Source organism: Pipistrellus hanaki (genome assembly GCF_964339955.1).
Source record: "Pipistrellus hanaki genome assembly, chromosome: 13".
Lineage (NCBI taxonomy): Eukaryota > Metazoa > Chordata > Mammalia > Chiroptera > Vespertilionidae > Pipistrellus > Pipistrellus hanaki.
In genome coordinates, this window is record NC_140515.1 from 32,855,105 (window position 1) to 32,875,414 (window position 20,310).

Here is a 20,310-nt window from a genome sequence, read left to right on the forward strand (position 1 = left end):
ATGAGACACTTTGGAGATTAATTTTTTCCTTTCAAATATTGTTTAAAGTTTAATTTTAAAAATTTAAAAAGAAATTTAAAAAGGAAGTTTAAAAAGCTTAATCTAAATTTTGTCAATTTAATCTAAATTTTAAGAGCCTATGGCTAACTCTTAGTTTAAAACAAAGGATTTTTAGACTCTTCCTCAAAAGCCTAGGAGTCTTTTGGAGCCACTAGTCCTCTTTATTTGACAATTAAAGTATAACTAAAGTTCTGCAAATATTATTTAGCTCTTGATTTTCTTTTTAAAAAAATATATTTTATTGATTTTTTTACAGAGAGGAAGAGAGAGGGATAGAGAGTTAGAAACATCGATGAGAGAGAATCATCGATCAGCTGTCTCTTGCGCAAGCAACCAAGGTACATGCCCTTGACCGGAATCAAACCTGGGACCTTTCAGTCTGCAGGTCGACGCTCTATCCATTGAGCCAAACTGGTTTCAGCTAGCTCTTGATTTTCTTACAATTTTATTGATGTGTAATTGACATAAATTATACATATTTAAAGTATATGGTTTGATAAATTCTTATACATCTGTGAAACCATCACCACATTCAAAATAATATACCCATCACTCCAAAAGGTATTTCTTTGCCCTGGCAACAAATATCTGCTTTTAGTCATTATAGTTTGCTTTTGATAGGATTTTATGTAAGTGGCGTCATACAATGAGTTCTCTTGCTTGTCTTCTCACTTGGCATAATTATTTTGAGGTTTTTGCATGTTGCATTTATATTAACAGTTTGTTCCTTTTTATTGCTGTGCAGTATCCCATTGTATGAATATACCATAAATTGTCCATTCCTTTGTTGTTGGAAAGTTGGGTTATTTCCAGTTTTTCACTATTTCTACAAATAAAACTTGTATGAACATTCATGTTCAGGTCTTTGTGTGGACACATACCTGATATTCAGTGACTTGAAAACTATGGTTTTCATGTATTTTGTCTTTTTGTTGATTTTGGTTGGTATAGGCAGTATTTTGTCTTTTTGTTGATTTTGGTTGGTATAGGCAGAAGGGTAAATTTGGTTTCTGTCAGACCATCCTGGTTTAAAAGTGGAAGTTTAGAAGAAAATAATGCAGGGTTGTCTCCTTACTTTTTCTAATTTTATTACATTGTAGTCAGTTTGGATACTAAGTCTTTGGAATTTGTTGACTATGTGATAAATTATATACCTGTTCTATATGTGCTTTAAAAAAAAGTCTAATTTCATACGTTATAGCTATGTTGTTTAAATCTACTTTTTGTCTGCTTGATTTGTTTATGGGCGATACTGAAATTTCTGGATTTTTCAAATTTGTTTTATATACTTTGAATCCATTTTATAAGTAGTTATAAATTCAGAGTTGATAATATCCTCTTATCCTCTATTTATTGCTACTCGTGCATTTTGCCTTGAACACAATATTGTCCATTCTTTTAATTAATAGTTGCTAGATATTCTTTTTTTCATGTATTTCACTAATCTTTTATTTATTGTAAAAAATATGCTAAAAAATGTTAAAAGCCATAAATGTCAAATATAACAAATGTTTATAAAGTGAACACTCTGCAACAACCAAGAAGTAGAACATCACAAGCACTCCAAAAGGCCTTCCCCCATTAGAGGTAAGGAAGTATTTATTTTGTAAACAGGTTTTTCATTTTTGTGTGTATGGCCAAACCAAGATAGATGAATTTTGCCTGTTTTTGAACTTTATAAAATTGGAATCATATGTGTATTTTTAACATTTCTTATTTTGGTCAGTACTGTGTTTTTACTCTACATCCATGTTGCTGTGTGTAAGTCTAGGCTATTTGTTTTCACTGCTGTCTAGTGTTCCTCTATGATAGGGGTGTCGAACTCAGAGAAGGGGCCAAAATCTAAAATCCAGCCTAAATCGCAGGCCGTATGGTTTACTGAACAGTCATAAACTGACAATGTCATAAACTGACAGCGGAGTGCAGTGATGACAGCGCGGTGCGGGCCACATTGCAAGGCCTGGCGGGCTGGATTTGGCCCGCGGGCCTTGTGTTTGACACATGTGCTCTATGAATATGTTACAATCCATTTGTTCCACTGGAGATTGATACTTAGGTTGTTTCTAGGTTGTTTCTAGTTCTTAGCTACTACGAACCGCTGCTATGAAAATTTTTGTAAATGGAACTTTGTACACTTGTGTGCAAGTTTTCTAGAACAATATCCAAAAAGTAAAACTGCTGGATCTTACGGGAAAACACTTCTATATGTAGCCACAGAGGCTGTGTAATGTACAAATGGAGGTAGTACCATTTCTATAGGTAACAGTGTAAATGGGGCCTCTGGGATTATACAGTGTGACTACTTTTAATAGTGAATGTATATTTGCAGTTTTAGAAGAAAATGTCAAACTATTGTCCAAAGTTGTTGCACCATTTTGTCCGCGTTGGTGGTATATTGGTTAGCATAGCTGCCTTCAAAGTTGTTGCACTATTTTATTCTCCCATCATCTGTATAGGAGTTCCTACTTTTCCATATCCTGACCAGTACCAGGTAAATCAATTTTTAAACTTTTTTCTAGATTAGTGTATAGAGCTATTATTTTTATTTTAATGTTTATTTCCATTATTACTAATGAAGGTAAGCATCTTTTTGATTAATGGCCACTTATATTTCTTAAGGTGCATTTATGTGTCTATTTTTCTGTGGGACTTTCTATTGGTTTGTAAGTTATATATTCTGGACATGAGTGATTTGACAGTTACATGTCTTGCAAATGTCTTCTTTCCATTTTCCTGTACTTGCTTTGTATGAACTGAAGAATCTAATTTTGATATAGTGCTCTTCGTGTCTTATGAAATCTTTCCGTAGTCACAAGTTGTAATGTTATTTTCCTATATTATCTGATAGCTATATAGAGTTGCCTTTCACATTTAGTCTAATATACCTGGAGTTGTTTGACTTGTGTATTTTTTAAATAATCAAGACTTACTGAGGGTTATCAACATATCTTACAGATTTCTTCACTCTCTACTGTTTCCCGCATACTACTTCTGACTTCTTGCTGAAATACGTCTGGCCATTTTTGTATAATCTGCTCATGTGCTTCATATTTTTTAAATTCTACTTTTTATAAATTATCCAGTGAATTTAGTGGGGATTATCTGCTGTAGTCCACACGTGCCCTGGATGGTAATGGCAACCCTAAGGGCCAGTTTTGTGATTGCCTCTTACAGGGCTTCACATGGTTCCAGGTTCAAAACCTATTTTCACCTAAGTTTCAAGTTTGCGGGGTTCACCAAGTCAGTTTTGTTAACTTTAGACCCTGTGAACCCATAAAGAAGATTAGCTAATTGTTTTTACCCATTGCTGACAACCAATTCCTTGTCTTTATTGATAAGGACTGTTCTTGACACTAAATTTTTCAGGCTCCTTGTCTCTCATATAGTAAGTAGCCTTGTCTCCTGGCTGGTGTATGCTAAAATTCTGGTTCCCTTCAACACCCCTCAGCTCCTGTACATTGCTTTAGATTGCCTCTTTAACCTTACCTATTACTTTTTAATTAACCATGTTTAAAATAAATGTTCATGCTTTAACTAGGTTTTTTATGTTTGGAAGAGGAAAGATAGGTTTTCGCTCGTCTGCTTTGCCATTTTGGTCAGTTGTTTTAGGGTTGCCAGGTTTCAGGATCTGATATATGATAACATTCCCTTTTACTTCTTTGGTCCTTTACCATTTACAAGACCTTTGTCTACTTAGTGAACATGACAATGCCATTGTGAGGTAGATAGGACAGGCATCAGTTGCCCCATTTTATTATAAGAATTTGTCATTCAAGATAGAAATCACAGCAGAAACAAATTTATTACACATCTACATGTACTTAGCATAATCTTGGATGACGGAGGTGAAATCATCAATTCAAATAGCTTATATAGTCAAACCTCATTTCTCCAATGGCTCCCATCTCCAGCAATTTTGTTCTTGACCAAGTTGCTCACAGAAAAAATGTCTAGGTTATGGAACCAAGCTTCGGTTTTTAATCTGACAACCCTCTCATGCTGAGATATCAGCATGAAAGGCTCAGGCAACAAAGAGATAATGCTTTTGTTGCTGGGGAAGTCATAATTAGCACAATTTTAAAACATAAAGAGGTCGAGAGTGCTAATGTTGCTAACTGTGAAAGAAACAATGATCACAGGCAATTGAAGAAGTAGAAAAACATGGATTTGGATAAACAAAAAGCAGTCAGGGACAGCCATTTCGGACGCAGTGATAAATTAAAGATGCTGCATGCTGATCTGAAAGTGATTCGTTTAAGGCTAGTAGGGATAGTTTGATAAACTTAAGTGCTTATTTATAGATGAAAAAGTACAGTAGACGTGTACTGTATATAAGAAAGATTAAAGCAGTGAATCATTTGGCAGTCTGGATAGATTAATTGAATTTACATTATTTCTAATGGAAAAATGATTACTTCTTTAACAGCCTTCCAGAATGAATTAAGTTCAAGAACCGAGGTTCCACTGTAGTTCAATTGGAGAGTAAATGGAAACAAAAAAATACCAAACACAGTACAATCAGTTGCTTAGCATGTAGATACCTATTAAACTCTTTTAAATTAAACGTTACAAGACAGGGAATTGTTAAAATGAAAAATGCACAGTATTGCTATACTATAGGTGATGGGGAGAGGCCTAGTGGAGGAGGTGGATTTGAGATAGGCCTTTTAAGAGTTGAGTAGGATTTTAATAAGCAGGATGTAATATTTGGACTATTCTATAACAGTGGTCGGCAAACTCATTAGTCAACAGAGCCAAATAACAGTACAACGATTAAAATTTCTTTTGAGAGCCAAATTTTTTAAACTTCTTCTAATGACACTTCTTCAATAGACTCGCCCAGGCCCTGGTATTTTGTGGAAGAGCCACACTCAAGGGGCCAAAGAGCTGCATGTGTCTCATGAGCCGCAGTTTGCCGACCCTAGTTCTAGAAGAGCAAAAAGTAGCAAAAAAATCCTGGAGACTAGATTATGTTAGATTTAAAAGGCAAATTAAAGAGTGGGCTTTAATCTTACAGAAAATAAAAATATATAATTTATAAGTGAGAGTAACAGAGTAAACGAAAAGCTGCAGCGAATGCAGTGGTTGGGAGAGAAAACTGATGGCAACAGGGCATTGCCTAATGGATAAGAGACGAGGACATGACAGTTCTAGGAACAGCTGAGAACAAGAATATTTGTTTTTATAGTTTGAAATGCAAAGGAGGCACTTGTTTAAATATACAGTTTACATGGTTTGCTTTTTACATGTTATTAGCGGAACCAGCTGTCTTTTAGAAAGGTGGAGCTGAATTCCACATCTGTCTGAGAGGATACAGAAAGCCTCTCTGGCTCTGACTGCAGCAGAGTCCAGCTCTGCTACGGGAGTGCAGACGTAGACCGGGAACTTGGCTTGTCCTATGGAAACATGCTGGAGTATGGTGACAGGCCATCCACACTGGGGTATTTAACGCAATGTGTTTGAGTATATTATTGTATAGTTTTTAGTTACAATTCAGATAGGCAGAGGAGTGCCAGAGGTGGCAGCCAGAAGGGCTTAGGTAGTGTTAGCTCTGAGCAATTTGGAGGTGGGTCACCTTTTAGTCCCCTAAAAGAAGCCTCCTCCCTTGGTCAGCCATTGCTCCAGGAACAGACCTCTCCCAGCCCCAATGTCTGAGATGGGGCATTTTTGACACATGCATTCAGGCAAGGCCTGAATTCAGGCGGTCTACAATTAGCTATCAAAAGTGAAAAATCACCACTGAGATAATAATTAGCCATGAATACCCCATTTCTTTCGGGATTTGAACAATTAAATCCAACCAAGAGAGAGTAGTTCTTGCTTTCACTTACGTTTATCTCTTCCTAATACTATCCATTCAGTTAAATTCACACAAGAATGTATGTATATTTTCAAATGGCTGTTCTGAATTAAATTACAAAATATACATATATACACATTTTAATATAAAGATGATTATGTTGCTCATCATCAACTCCTGGGCTGTCCATCTGGAGTGAGCTCATACCTGTAAGACAATTGGGTTTGGATTTATGTTAGTATTGAGAGTGTTTTGTGATAGCATCAGGACAGTCTAGCCTGTATGGGACCAGCAGAACCCATCCTATATAATAAAGAGTTAATATGCTAATTAGACCAAACAGCAGAATGACTGTCCGTCATGCATCAGGCCTCTAGTCTCTTTATAAGTCAGGATTAAGGCTAGAGCTGACAGATCCTCTAGGTAAGTGAGATGTGCAGACAGTAAAGGTGACTGATAATCAGCCTTCCTCGACCAAAGGAGCTGAAATGTTCTAAGGAAAAACTGTGGAGAGAGGGATGGGCAAATAAGACGATTAATGTGATAAAATGAAAGGTCTCACTTACCATTGTGAGAAGCCCATAATCAGATCTTCTTTTGACAAATCAATCAGTACCTAAACAATCACAAATAAATCAGTTCACTTCCAAAAATGTTGTATTAAATGGAAACATACGAGATAAATGGAATTGACTGTAAAAAGGTCTTTTTGGCTTGCAACATGGAACCTCTCCAGGACAGTGACCTCAGTGTCCTGGGGGGATGTGAATTGCTGTATACCCCAGGAATGTCTATATGAATGTTACAGAAAGAACAGCTTGCCTCTGGTCATAATTTAAAGCAAGACACCATAGTTGCCTCAACTATATCACTTCATAGAAGTGGGCTTTAAAAAGATGAGCATAAAATGTTTATTAGAATACAACTATGAACAAAATATAATTCTTTGTTTCTCTTTGGCATCTTCCTGAAGGTTCTCTTTCCTCTATTTCTACTTTAAGCAAAATCCTTTCATTACAAAAATATTGATGTAATAAGATCCAAGCTTCACAACAATGCTATAAATATATACAGAAACAATACCTAACACCCTGGTAGATGTTCAAATACTTGTGTAGTAATGAATTGGGATATTCTTGAGTTTTTACAGTATGGTTTATCATACTAATTTATTCACCTACATAATTTAGTTTTAAGAATATTTTAAGAAACATACCAAGAATCTCTCAATGAGGCCATACGTTTCTTGAATTCAGTTCTGGTAACAGTTGAATGATCCAATCAGAATTTCTACAAGGCTGCCATTCCACCAAGGAGCTAGCGAGAGTACTAGGAGGGACAGAGTACCAAGAGTTCTCATACTTACTTTTCCTAGCTCCTTCCTTCTGTGTGAGCCAAGTGGCCTACTGTTTTTCACTGCGACGTCTAGTGACCTCTTCTGTACTTCTTCCAAGGGAACAAAAAATTCAAATCTTTAAGAAGCAAAAAGTCAGGAAATCAGAGTTACATATTTTCATAGAAAATTGAAAATGTGCCATCTATTTTCCTACTTTTAAAACAGAAGATATAGACTATTGAGAATAGCTTATAGAACAGTATTGGCTCATAGCAGATACTCAGTGCTTCACTGTCTATAATCATTGTCCTGGAAGTGTCAAGAGCCTGTTTGCCTCTTAAGTTATCGGACTACTGTGCTTTGTGTTCTTGGTGCTGTTGTTGACTATTAGTTGATCATATATGTATGGGTTTATTTCTGCATTCTCTATTGTTCCATTGATCTATGTGTCTGATTACTGTAGCTTTGTAATATCATTGCAATTGAGCAATGATGCCTCTGGCTTTGTTCTTAAGGTTGCTTTGGGTCTTTTATAGTTTCATGCAAATTTTAGGATTGTTTGTTCTATTTCTATGAAATATACCTGGGATTTTAATAGGGATTGTGTTAAATCTGTAGATTGCTATGGGTAGTATTAATTTCTTCAATTCATGAGCACAAACTATCCATTTATTTATGTTCCCTTCAATTTCTTTAATTAATGTCTTGTAGTTTTTAATATACAGGTCTTTCACTTTCTTGATTAAATTTATTCCTAGGTATTTTATTCTTTATATAGTAAAGTTATAGAATACAAAATCAATACAAAATATGTTGTATTCTTGGAAACGAAGAAAATAACTCCATTTACAATTGCCACAAAAATAATAAATACCTAGGAATAAACCTAACAAAAGAGGTAAAGGACCTTTACACTGAAAACTGCAATAAATTGAAGACATAACATAATGGAAAGAATCTTTGTTAAATGAACATATTACCTAATGCAATATATGGATTTAATGCAACCCCAATGGTATTTCTCACATAAATAGAACAAAAAAATTGAATGGAATAACAAAAGACTCTGAAATAGCCAATGCATTCCTGAATGTAGCACACTCCAATTTCAAATTACACTACAAAGCTATAGTAATCAACAGTATGGTAATGACAAAAAAACAGACACAGACCAATGGAACAGAATTGAGAGCCCAGAGATAAACCCACACACAAGCAACTAATTTTTTTACAAAGGAGCCTTAAACACACAATGGAGAAAGAAAATTATTTTCAATAAATGGTGCTAAGAAAACTGGAAAGCCACATGCAAAAGAATGAAACTAGACTGCTGACACAATATACTCAAAATGGATTAAAGACCTGAAATAAGATACATAGAAAACAAAGACACTAAATTTATGGACCTTGGTCTCAGAGGGTCTTTGGGAACTTGATCCCAAAGACAAGGGAAGTAGAAGCTAAAATGGGTAGTTATTCCAAGATAAGAGGAAACCAAAACTATTGTATTATGTATACTGTATCTTCCTTGGCTGGCTAGAAATGTCTTCTCAGGATTTTGAAGAAGGAAGCAATGGTGACATTTTTATTTCTGCACCTTGAGGCCAACTTGAAATCAAGAATGGATAAGACTGCCACAAAGCCCTCGAAAACAAGCAGGTCCCCCAAGTACATGGGTGGACCAAGTATTGAGGTATCTGTTTCATCTGTCACCTATGCTTTGCTGTATGAGGGAACAGAGGCTAAATAACTTGCCTTAGAGAAAATGTTATGCTTATTTTTAACTTTTTGCTCTAAAACAGATTCAAAGAAAATATATTTAACCAGATTAAAATCCTTTTCCTGCCAAAGAGGCTTCATTTAAAGGTATGGAACATTACATAATCAGGAACACTTCAGTTCCTGTGACCAAGAATAGTCGTCGGCTGCTTTGCTAAACTGCCCTGGCAGTCCTTTTCTTCCACTAAAGCAGTGTTTCCCCAAAGGGTGGTAGGGGTACGGGAAGAGTTTGGTGGGGGTCCGCGTTGCACCGGAGTTTGTTGGGGATATGCACTGCACCGTGCTTAGCTGCGCCTAATTCTACGTTCTCATGAGGACGAGGGGTACTCAGCGTTACAAAAATTATAGAAGGGGTACACATATGTCAAAAGCTTGGGAAACACTGCTATAGAGAAGCTTCATGAAGGCATAGACCATGTTGTCCTGTTCAATCCAGCCCTTCAGACTGCCAGGCACACAGCAGCTGCTCAGCAAGTACCTGAATGGGTGAGGCCCTCTAGGCAGGCCGGCTGGACCACTTACGTCTCATCGAACAGGGGTTCCACGGTCTTCCGCTTCACTGAGGTCTTCTTACGACTTGCCCACCTCCTTTCTGGCAACAAGTAGACACGGACATAAGGATCAACGCCACTGCTGGTACAGCGTGTCAGGTTTCTGATTTGGTTTCAAAGACATTAAAGAAAAAAGGTCCTGGTTTTCAAACATTAAAAACACTCATTTGGAGAAAGCTGTACTAGCTATTCAGCTTTAGGTGGCCTTGAGGATAAAAATGTCCAGGAGTCTAAATGACCAACAAAGCAAAAGCCTGTAGAATTTGGAGGACAGAACATCAGATGCATGGCTTTGACAACATAAGTTTTTGTCTAGTTTGGAGTACAGCTAAATACTTTCCATCTAAAAGAAGGTGGGAAAATGTACTGACTCCACTACCCCGGGCAGTTTGGCAGCGCGTGCTTCTGAGCAAAGCCCTTGGCTTGAGCTCGTCAACACCTCTGAGGACCTTGTCACTCACAGCAGGACAGCTTTCAAACCTCACTCGTTCCCACTGTACTGTCTGTCTTGGGGCTGCCCATCTCTGCACTGCTCCAAGTGCTCCCACTCCTTTTGGCCACCTGACGCTCCCAAAGGACCGTTCCTGGCCCGGCCTCCTTACCTGCAGCCGTTGATGAGCACGCTGAGGCAGCGCCGCAGACACACGTAACGCACAGTGAGCTGGATCTCGCCCAGCCTCCGCGGCCTGAAATCCCTGCCCCTGTAAAGAAAGGGCTCGTCACTGCTTTGCCTTTACAGGTGTTGGCCTCTCTCCCCAAGACAGCATGTCCTGATTTCAGAATACGGGTTAATTTAAAAATTCTTAAGTGGGAAGTCAGTTCCATCCCGCATTCATGTATAATTATCCCACTTTACCATAGGAAGAGCATGAACCCTGCAGTGGGACCTGCCTTACAGCGTGATTGCTTGTGGGATCCTGGGTGAGTTATTTCCCTTTTAGGATAGTAAGTTCTATTTCATAGGGTTATTGTGAAAATCGAATTAAATAATGCACTATCTGATACCACAATAAACACTTAAGTGGCAGTCATTGATTACATAATTCCATGTTATCTCTGCATAACTCTTCAGAACTCAGGAAAGGTTTCTGATGTTACCAAAGTCCAGGGTCTATTTACGGTTCTGTATGTAGACTATTGGGTGCACATGTGCTCCCCCCGCATCCTGGGTTCTTTCTACCACACCATGCTGCCTCTCGTGAAGCCATTCTGTGAAAAACCAGAACTGGAACAGAAAAGCAAGTTCATATCTACTCTTCCATCCAGGGAGTTATTTTCATGCAGTGATCTTAGAAAAGATTAAGCGAAGAAATGCATACTCGATGTTGAGGCTGATATCTGTCAGGTCAAAGCAGGAGGTGGCCAGGGAGTTGAGTGAGGACATGCTGGGAGCCAGCCCCGCGGGCGGCCACTCGAAGGGGAAGGCAGGGCATTTCATGGGTCTGGGTGACTTGATGGGCCCTGGAGAGTGGGGGCCGGGGACAGTCAGGAAGATGGAGGCCGAACTCTTCTTCTCCCCCACGGGCTCACGGAAACCTTTGGCACTGTCCTTGCCTTTCGGCTCTGGGCCTGGCGCTTGGGGGGTGGGCTCGGTGGCAGCAGTGGTGGCGCTGGTGGCTGTCGTGCTCTTGGAGGCCTCCTTGGTACCAGAAGCAGGGTCTGGGGGGCATGGCAAGTCTGCAGGCCCCTCTCCCTGGGGTGGGTCTTTGGGGCCTTGATTGGTGGCCACTTTCTTAACGAACAGAGGGCCTTTCTTTAGGGCGTCAGGTCCCGTGTATGGGCTCCCCATCTCCCGTTCTTCCACACGTAGGAACTGCAAGCAAACGACAGGGTTGTTTATGGGCTGTGCCCACCACTTCCATTTCACTCTCACCTTAACCTCTGGGAAATGGTTCCTTTTTTTTTTTTTTTTCAAAACTCCCAGTTCCTTCCTGACCGCCCAATCCAATGAAATTTCCTCTCCAGACTATGTTTTCCTTAACCTCGTTCGGCCTCTGTCTTTCCTCTTCTCCTGCCTCACTGTGGGTCTTCATGAAGATGCAGTCCCGGTCCCTCCTTGCTGTACTCACACTGGCTGCAGGAGAGTTGTACTCTCAGCGTGCAGTTTCCCTCTGTGCAGAGGCTTCCCTCACCCTGACCTTCACACACATCACCAGCTACCTTCTGGACATGGTCGTTTTCCAACTGTCACCTATTCACCATTACTTTCCCTAACATGTGTTCTATCCAGACTCACCTCTGTAGTCCTAGCACCAAATTTTCAAACTTCAGCCATTGCATTTCCTCTTTTCCCTTCACTTATTACTTATCAAAACCCTTTCTAAGGGTTTCCATTTCCAGCAATATGGTGGTTAAAATACTCTGAAAAACATCTTGTTAGGAATGGCTCAATAAAATATCCTTTTAAATAACCAAAATCACAATAAAATCCCTAGAGCTAAAAAAAAAAAAAAAAAAAAAAAGTGAGGGGGTGGGAGAAAAAACTAAAAAATAAAGGTTAAGCTTTCTGAGGGTCATTTATCAACCTTGGAATCCAAGGGGTTAGGAAAAGAGGCCTTGGCCAATGTGGGATGGGGAGTGAACCTATGAAGGTGGAAACTCTTTAGTGAAAAAGTAGCCTAGGGCCATGGTTAGCAAACTGCTGCTCACGAGCCACATGCGGCTCTTTGGCCCCTTGAGTGTGGCTCTTCCACAAAATACCACGGCCTGGGCGAGTCTATTTTGAAGAAGTGGCATTAGAAGAAGTTTAAAAAATTTGGCTCTCAAAAGAAATTTCAATCATTATACTGTTGAGTTTGCCGACCACTGGCCTAGGATAAACTAATGACAGGACATGTGTCCGTCTTAGCTGGGGGGAAATTAAATATTTTCTAACAATAGGGCATCTGTCTCACTATCTATGATGTCTTGAAACCCAGAGTTAAAAATGAACCTAGGCCCTGGCTGGGTAGCTTAGTTGGTTGGAGCATTGTTCCAATACGCCAAGGCTGCAGGTTCAATCCCCAGTCAGGGCAACATACAAGAGTCAACCAATGAATGCATAAATAAGTGAACAAAAATTGATGTTTCTCTTTCCCTCTTTCCCTAAAAATCCACACATACGTTAACATAAAAAAGAGCCCGTCTTTGTAGTGCCCCTGAGGTTCTTGGAAGTGAACACCCTCAGCCCAGCTCACAAGGGAACACTGACCAGGTTTCAACCCGAGTTGCCAAACACAGAAATGAGTCGTCATGAAAAAGCATCAACAGACATGCCTTATAACTATTTTTAAATGACTAAAGGTGAAATAAACATGAAAAGATAATAAAGTTAGAGGTGAAAAATAGCCTTTGAAGACCATGGACAGGTTAAAGATCAGATTAGGCATAGCCAAAGAAGGGTTTAGTGGACTGGAAGATAGAGCTGAAGAAATTAGAATATAGCACTGAGATAAAAAGATAGAAAATATGAAGATGAGAAGATTTAGCATGGAAGGGGTTCTGGAAGGATTAAAAGAATGGGAGAGGCAATACTTGAAGAGGTAATGGTTCATAATATTCCAAGACTATGGAAAATAGGAATCCATCTCCTAGCTTCTTCCCAATGTAGAGCATGTACTTAGTGTTGGGGCCATCTACCTTGCACAGGGCTCCACCCCGTCCTCGTGGAGGGGAGGAAAGGGAGAGATTTACCCGAAGCACCAGCCTCATGGAGATGAGGCTGTCCAGGCCCGAGTGGTCCAGCTGGAAGCGCTGCTGGAGGGTCAGGTCCGCATAGGGGAGAATCTGGCACAGGGGCAACTCCAGCACTCCCAGCGCGTACTCCTGGTCGTCATCCAGTACCTGTGCAACAGGCAAGTCACAAAGCAAGAGAATCACCACCCTCTGGGCCCAGCCAGCTCTGAATTCACTTCTGTAAGCATGGACTGTGCTGCTATGGGCCTCTGGTCCCGTTCTGAAAACCAGGAATGGGAGCAGGCCTGCTCCCTGCCTCATCAGGAAGTGAGGGACTCAGGGTAGAGGCAGCTATGGGCTATATAAGGCAAGTGTGTCAGAGACAGTGGGCCTGGCGCTTTCAGGGCTGGTGAGCTGGGCTGCTCCATGAGGGGACACCAGGCTGAGGCCCCGGGACCCCCAAGGTCTCAGACAAGTCGTCGTTTAAGCCTCCATTGACTCTTGCACAGATCTTTTGTGAAAATTAACATTTTAAAATAAAAAAATAATGTCCTGAGTAGATTTCACACAGGCCACTCTGGGTGCGGTAACAACCAGAAAGACTTTCACAGGGAGAGCCAAGGGACCTGAGGGGTGTGCCCACCGCCTCTTACCCAGTGACCTTGGGCACCAGCCTCCCTGAGATATGGGGCCTGCCTCTCCCACACACAGGATCAGACCACACCCGCTTGTGGGAGGCCTCAGGCGCGGCTGACTATGGCCGGGAACCGGCTCGAGGTGCACTTCGAGCTCCCACCCCCCTGGCTTAGACACCTCTTAGCTCTGACCCAACAGCCCAGCTGCCAGCAAACCTTGAGATGCAGCTGCTCCGATGCCACATTGCCCACAAAGAAGGAGAACACCTGGCTCCACACAGGGTCCTTGCTGCGGGGACAGGTCTGGGGACAAGAAGAGAGACCATTAAAGGGTCTGGTTGGGCTGAGCAGGACACCCGGTGCTCTCTCTCCGGCCCCCAGGGACCTCTGGTGGCCTCTGCCCATGATCAGACCCACACTCGCTTGTGGGGGCATTAGGGCGGGGCAGCCAGACTCATAAGCAAGGAGAGCTTTGCCAAGAAGTGTTACAGGGGCTGAGTCCTGCTAGCATCGTGCTCGCTCCGGAGGGCAGGTTTCTGCTGCTGGAGTGGGAAGTGGGGTGGTGGAAGGGACTTAGAGTCATGCCTAAACTTGGACCCCAGCTCTGCTGCTTTCTAGCATGTGCCCTTGGGTAAGTCACTGATCTCTCACCCTCAGATTCTTGAACTATGAAACTATTTGTGAGGTTACTTTGAAGACTAAATAAAATGTAAAGTGTCTAGAATGTGTCCTGGCACCTGCTTGGTATTGAGTGTAAGCTAATTCCCTTGTCTTTTGCTTCTCTCCCTGAGAAGGGTTGGGGCCCCCATTTGCGTGTCCCGTGGTTACACACCAAGCTGTCTTACCTTGCTCACATACGTCTTCTTGCCTACAGATAGCTTGACATAGGAAGAAGGGTCTCTGCTCACCTTATTCTGTGAGGGGGCAAATCACAACGATGGGGGTGGCATCATCAGTGTCAGCTCAAGATGCCACACCCTCCCCCCCGCCTCCCAGCCCTCAGGAGCGTCAGTGGGGCCTGTGGCCAGCCAGCTGCTTCCCTCTGGCAGGACCCTGGGCGGCCGTCTGTGCAGGCACCTGGACAGGCTGACCCCGGGGGCCTAAGGGAACAGTGAGCTGGCTGGTACAGGCTCTGGCTCCCTGGCATTACGGAGACACACCGCGTGGATTCAAGTTCCAGCTCCTCCCTTAATGTGTGACCCACGCACTCAACCTTCTGGGTCTGTTTGTAAAATGGCAGTAAGATTGGACATGGTCATCCTGTCTCACGGGCACAGTGAGTGTGGGGGGGTGAGTTGCCGAGCCCAGTGCCTGGCACCAGGGAATTTGACAAGGACGGCCCTTTGCCAAACCCAGGCCGTGTGTGCAGACTGTCCCCGGAAAGCATGGGGCTGGGTTACTCTGGGGAAAAGGAGATCTGACTTGCCCTCAGGTTTTCAGCCACACACACACTCACCTTGGCAAATCTGGAGAGCTTTTTGGCTCGATATTCACCATTCAGGTACTCAAAAGGGTTTCTCTGCAGCACAAGAAGACATTTCCGTTTCAAGTGAGCATTAGGAAGGGGCGGGCTCAAGGCAGGCAGGGTGTGTGACACTGACCACACCACTCACCGGCAGGTTGCAGGCGCTGTCCAAGAAGACCACCAGGATGGCGGTGGAAAGGCCAGCGTGGTCCTGCAAGCAGACAGACCTCCTTAGGTGTCCCGTGGAGGGAAGCCAGGCCCTGCCCTCCGGCTGGCCAGAAGGTCCCTCACAACCTAGCTTTTCTCTTAGCGCTGAGACTCCAACTGCCGCATGACAGGTGCAAGTCAGACACAGAACTAGGCTGTGGTCTTTCCCTGCGGTCTGGGCTGACAGGCACCAGCAGGTTTAAGGATCCCAGCTTCCCTGAAGGAGGCTGAGATGCTCAGAGGGGAGGAGGAGAGGGAGAGAAGACCGAGACCAGGAGCTGCCCTGAAGACTAAGATCTGGGGGCTCAGCCCGCACGTGACCAGCCCCGCTTTCTGTTAGCGAGCCCCAACACCTTGCACTCACCTCAGTCAGAGCCTCAGGGTCAGCGATCAGCGAAAGCCACTCCAGCCGCAGGTGCAGCCGTCCGGTGGTGGTGTCATTCAGGACAAACCACTGTGGGGAGGTGAGGAGGGAAAGGAGAGCTTGGGGCTGGGGCCAGGGAGGTGCAGGCAGCTCCGTTCTGGGACCCTGCGGCCCCAGTAGAGGCTCCGGGAAAAGGGGAAGCAGCCCAGACTGGCTGAGGGACTGGGACATGTGGTTTAGGAGGAAGGGCTGCACTTTGGGATGGAAAAGCCCTCCTACCCAGGCCCAGCCCTGCAGTGACCATCCCCTGCTGGAGGTCCTTGGTCTGGGCATTCCAGGGAAGCTCCTTCCAACCCAGGCCTTGGAGGGTTCCCTGGACCCATCTGTGTCTTGTCCAGCTCTTGCCCCTGAAGACCATGTGTGGCTCAGCATGGGAGGGGCCTGTTCCATAGGCCAGCTGGGCTGAAGCGACCTGCGAGGGCTGTCCACGGGAGGGGTGCCGCACTCTACCTCATCCACCACTCTGTTGGTCATGACATCCCCGAGGGAGATCTGCAGGCTGGAAGACACAGGGAGGGGTCAGCTCAGCTCCGAGGAGGCAGGCAGCAGCGGTGCGGCGGCCCACCTGGAATCTGGGCTCAAATATCCGAGCGGGCCCTCAGCACCCAGGGTCTTACTCATGCCGGGGGATCAACGGGAAGCCAAGGAGGAAGGACTGTCTCAGCCATCCCGGCATGCTGCCCCAGAGGCAGGTGGCTTCCACCCCAGAGGGGAATAACCAGATAATGCCGGGCACATCGGCTCTGAATTCTCAGTGATGGTATACTGGCATTTGAGTGGAATTGTCAGGTGCCCTCTAAACGCCATGGCTCCACTCCCCATAGTCATTGTAACAACCCCAAATGCCTCTCCATTTCCAGAACTGCCCAATGCCTTCCACAGGATCATGTAGGCATGTGTGGGAAAAGGTAACACCCACATTCTCAGTGTGCCTCCCAGCTATCCTGACTCAAGCCAGAGGAGAAATTAATTGCATGTAACTGTTAGAAGTGTGTTTGAGCCCCAAACCCACTTGAAATCAATTACAAAAACATAGGAACCACAAGCCACACTTCAAATCTGCAATACTATAAAAATTACTAAGGTGAGAAAAAAAGATGAGCAACACTTGCTTCTGAGCTATTTCTTAGGCTGTCAGGTCCCACTTTGTTTTGTTCAGACTTTCTAAAATTCTGTGTTCATGGAAACAGGCTGAACAACACAGGAGTGTGCAGCTTCGTGTAAAATTTGTTTCCGCCTCCCAATCCCAGCCCTCTGGGACCAGCAGTGTGAGCAGACTGCTATGTACATGAACATGAACATGTACACACATGTACACACACGGGTCCCCCTGGGAAGGTGACTCAAAACTGCACGGTCACTCCCACCTGCCCCTCTGCCTACTGCATAACGGACTTCCTCCAGGTCAACACAGGTCCTGCTCAGGGTTTAAAGCTGCAGAATATCCTCTCGTTTGGCTACGGCAAGTTTACCCAAATACTCGGCCAGGGTCCTCTGAGGCTGGACACTGGTGTCAGGCTCTTGCTTTGCCACCTCAGTTCTCCATTAACACTTCCGGGTAATGCGTTTAGGGGACCCGGAAGTGGGCAGTGTGACAGGCAGCCCCAGCCAGGCCGTGTCAGTCTTCACGCGCCCTGGGTTTCTGTGTTCTGCCCCCGAGGGAGTGGCCAGGATTCCCTGACATCCATGTCAGCTTTGCCCCTGCCCCCTACCCGAAATGGGGGCTCGGGGTACATTAGTAAGAAAATGTACATGAACCTTGGGTCCTCTCCCAGAGTCCAGGGAGGAACACTCAGGAGAACGGCGGAGGGAGGTGCGGGAGGCCCCGAGACAGAAGGCCCAGCGCCCCAGGCCCGCGCAGCCCTCCTCACCTGCCCAGGAAGTCGTCCCTGTCAGTATCCTCGTCATACAGGTCCACCTCCAGGTCCTGCCCAGGGACTTCGTACACTAAGAACTGGAAGGAAAGGGGTGACGTGACCCGCAGGCCACGGCAGCGGATGAAGCAGACTCACCCATGACCCCTGGGGAGCCAGGTTCCAGCGCTAAGCTGCCAGCGGGAGCCCGGGCAGGTGCCCAGGAAACCCTCCTGTGAGAGGCGCCCCCTGCAGGTGGGGAGAGGAGAGGCGAGTGCAGGCCCATGCGGGGTGGTGCCCAGGACACAGCGTGTGCTTGGCAGCTTCCAGGGCCCTTCCCAGGCGGTGGGCATCTCCTCGGAGCAGGGCCGTGGTTAAGCTTAAGGGAGAACCTCAGCCCCTGAGGTCTGGCTCTGGCCGAGAGGATTGGGCAGAGCTGCCTGGAGGTTTTCTCTCTCACTTAGATATGAAAGCCTCCAACGAAGCTGCCTGGGGGAAAGGACATGGAAGCTCCCCTATAAGCTGTCCCTCGGGGCCACGGCAGCCCACCTCTGGGAACGCGGAGGGTTTGGGAAGAGGAATCACGCAGACCATTCTGCCCGTCCCCAAGGCCCGCTCCTTTGGCCGGTGCCGCCCCACAGGGCCAGGCCTCCCACCTGTCCCCAGCGCGGCCCAGCGGGGAGCCCGCAGGACATCCAGGTGGCCGTGGTGGCCCAGGGGCCCCTCACCTCAAACACCTCGTTCCAGACGGGGCTCAGGCACTTGTAGACGGTCTTGCTGCGGAAGTGCTGCAGGCCGATGCTCACCTTGGCGTAGGGGTCTGACTTGCCTCGGATCCCCAGGAAGTGGTCCATCTGGGCCAGCTTCTCCGCCTCCAGCAGGTGGACCCGGATAACCCCCTGGAAAAGGCCCAGCGCAGGGCTCACCGCTGCTTCCTGGGCCGCGCCGGCCCCCAAGGCCCGCAAACCGGGCGAGAGCCATCAGACACCACCCAGCCACCTCACCCTCTTCTCGGTCTGGGTGGGGAGACAGCGGCCAGAGACGGCGGCCTCCTGGCCAAGGCCACGCAGCGTGTGAGGGCAGGCCCAGAGCTCTGTCCACTGCGCCTCAGAGCCCCGCCCACACTCCTGCCCTCCCCACCTGCCCTGGGACTGGCTGATTCCACGGCAGCCATTGCCGCCCATGCCAACAACCACGGCAAACAGAGCCTCCTGAGGTTTCCTGTCTGTAACCGGCATGCAGACTGACCTCCAGGGTCACTTCTTCCCAGTGCCCAGGTGCATACAGCCCGCGGGCACTGCTTGCTGCTGGCAGGGGGTCCCTGCCCTCCTGAAAGCCCCAGCACTATCTCCCTGACACCCCCCCCACACACACACCTCAGGCTATGTCCTAAGAGCCAAGGACTGGGAAGAGTAGCCTTCCTGCCTGGAACTATTTCTTTTTAAATATTAGTAAGTACGTAGGTATTTTCCCTCGGACCCAGCCCTAAAGCCATACTGTAAACACGTCCCAACAGCCTGTTTGTCCCAGAAAAACGCAAGACACAACTGTGTGTCAGTGAGGAACCGATAAAATTCGTGCAGCACGCCTGCACGTGGAGCACCCAGGCGGCCCTCAGAATGAGGGCTCCATCCACACAGTCAGGGAGAGATCCCCAGGACACGGCCTGACACACCCAGGCGGGGAAGTGCTATGCGGCCGTCACCCAGGAAAGGGGTTCTGAGGACAGGTGAGCAGGCATCAACACAGGGGCGTATCAGCCATCTTAGAAAACAAGTGAAAAATAGTGTGTGGGGGGAGAGGAGGAGAGAAACCACTACTTCCAGGGAGAAGGTGCAGAGTAGGGTGAGGGACAAGGGCTAGAAGCCAGACTTCTTAAAATATAACTTGTTCTTTATATTGCACTTTGGAAGCATGCACAACCTATATAATAAAAGGCTAATATGCAAATAGACCGAATGGCAGAACAACCGAATAACTGGTCACTATGACGCACACTGACCACCAGGGGGCATATGTGGAACATGGTGGGCATTGCCTGCAGCAGGATGTTGGAGCAGCTGAGCGGGGGCGCCAATCACTGTCATCAGGGCGAGCCTCTGGAGGTTACTAAAAATTCTTTGCTCCTGCGTGCTTCGGTCCTGACTGGTACTCACACCTGCTGTCAGCCCTGGCCCTGCTTGCACCCACTGCCAGCACAGGAGCCGCCACTCGCACCCGCTGCCAGTGCCCAGCGCTGGCCTGATTGCTCAGCCCCATCAGCAGGTGTGAGCGGCGGCTGCTGGCCCCAATCATCTCCCAGGGCTTCTCCACATCCCCCTGCTGAGGGGCAATCAGGGCAGTAGCTGCCACTCACACCTGCTGATGGCGAACGCAGCCTCGCGGCCCACAGTTCCTTTCAAGATGCACGAATTCATACACTGGGTCCCTAGTCTATATATATATATAAAAGCCCAGCAACCAGAACAGCAGAACAACCAGAATGACCAGTGGCTATGATGCACACTGTTGCAGCCAACCAGCATGATCCGGGCCCTCACAACCCC

The 20,310-nt window shown here is 45.7% G+C and overlaps 1 protein-coding gene across 2 annotated transcripts in view; it reads right to left on the reverse strand.

Annotated features, from left to right (window-relative positions):
• Positions 1-5,541: 5,541 nt before the first annotated feature.
• The window catches only part of ESYT3 (extended synaptotagmin 3), a 38,419-nt gene continuing 23,650 nt past the window's right edge, over positions 5,542-20,310 (reverse strand). The window contains exons 9-23 of one of the 2 annotated variants that reach the window (XM_084901770.1): positions 18,493-18,663; positions 17,783-17,865; positions 16,362-16,410; positions 15,852-15,941; positions 15,429-15,491; positions 15,272-15,334; positions 14,661-14,729; positions 14,032-14,118; positions 13,199-13,348; positions 10,846-11,339; positions 10,129-10,227; positions 9,498-9,629; positions 7,227-7,332; positions 6,427-6,476; positions 5,542-6,067 (exon numbers count right to left, since the gene is read on the reverse strand). In XM_084901770.1, coding sequence (XP_084757896.1) covers positions 6,031-6,067; positions 6,427-6,476; positions 7,227-7,332; positions 9,498-9,629; positions 10,129-10,227; positions 10,846-11,339; positions 13,199-13,348; positions 14,032-14,118; positions 14,661-14,729; positions 15,272-15,334; positions 15,429-15,491; positions 15,852-15,941; positions 16,362-16,410; positions 17,783-17,865; positions 18,493-18,663 — 1,743 coding nt within the window. In that variant the 3' untranslated portion in view covers positions 5,542-6,030. Of the gene's footprint in view, positions 7,333-9,497; positions 9,630-10,128; positions 10,228-10,845; positions 11,340-13,198; positions 13,349-14,031; positions 14,119-14,660; positions 14,730-15,271; positions 15,335-15,428; positions 15,492-15,851; positions 15,942-16,361; positions 16,411-17,782; positions 17,866-18,492; positions 18,664-20,310 lie in introns of both variants that reach the window. The other variant, XM_084901769.1, reaches the window with a different exon arrangement.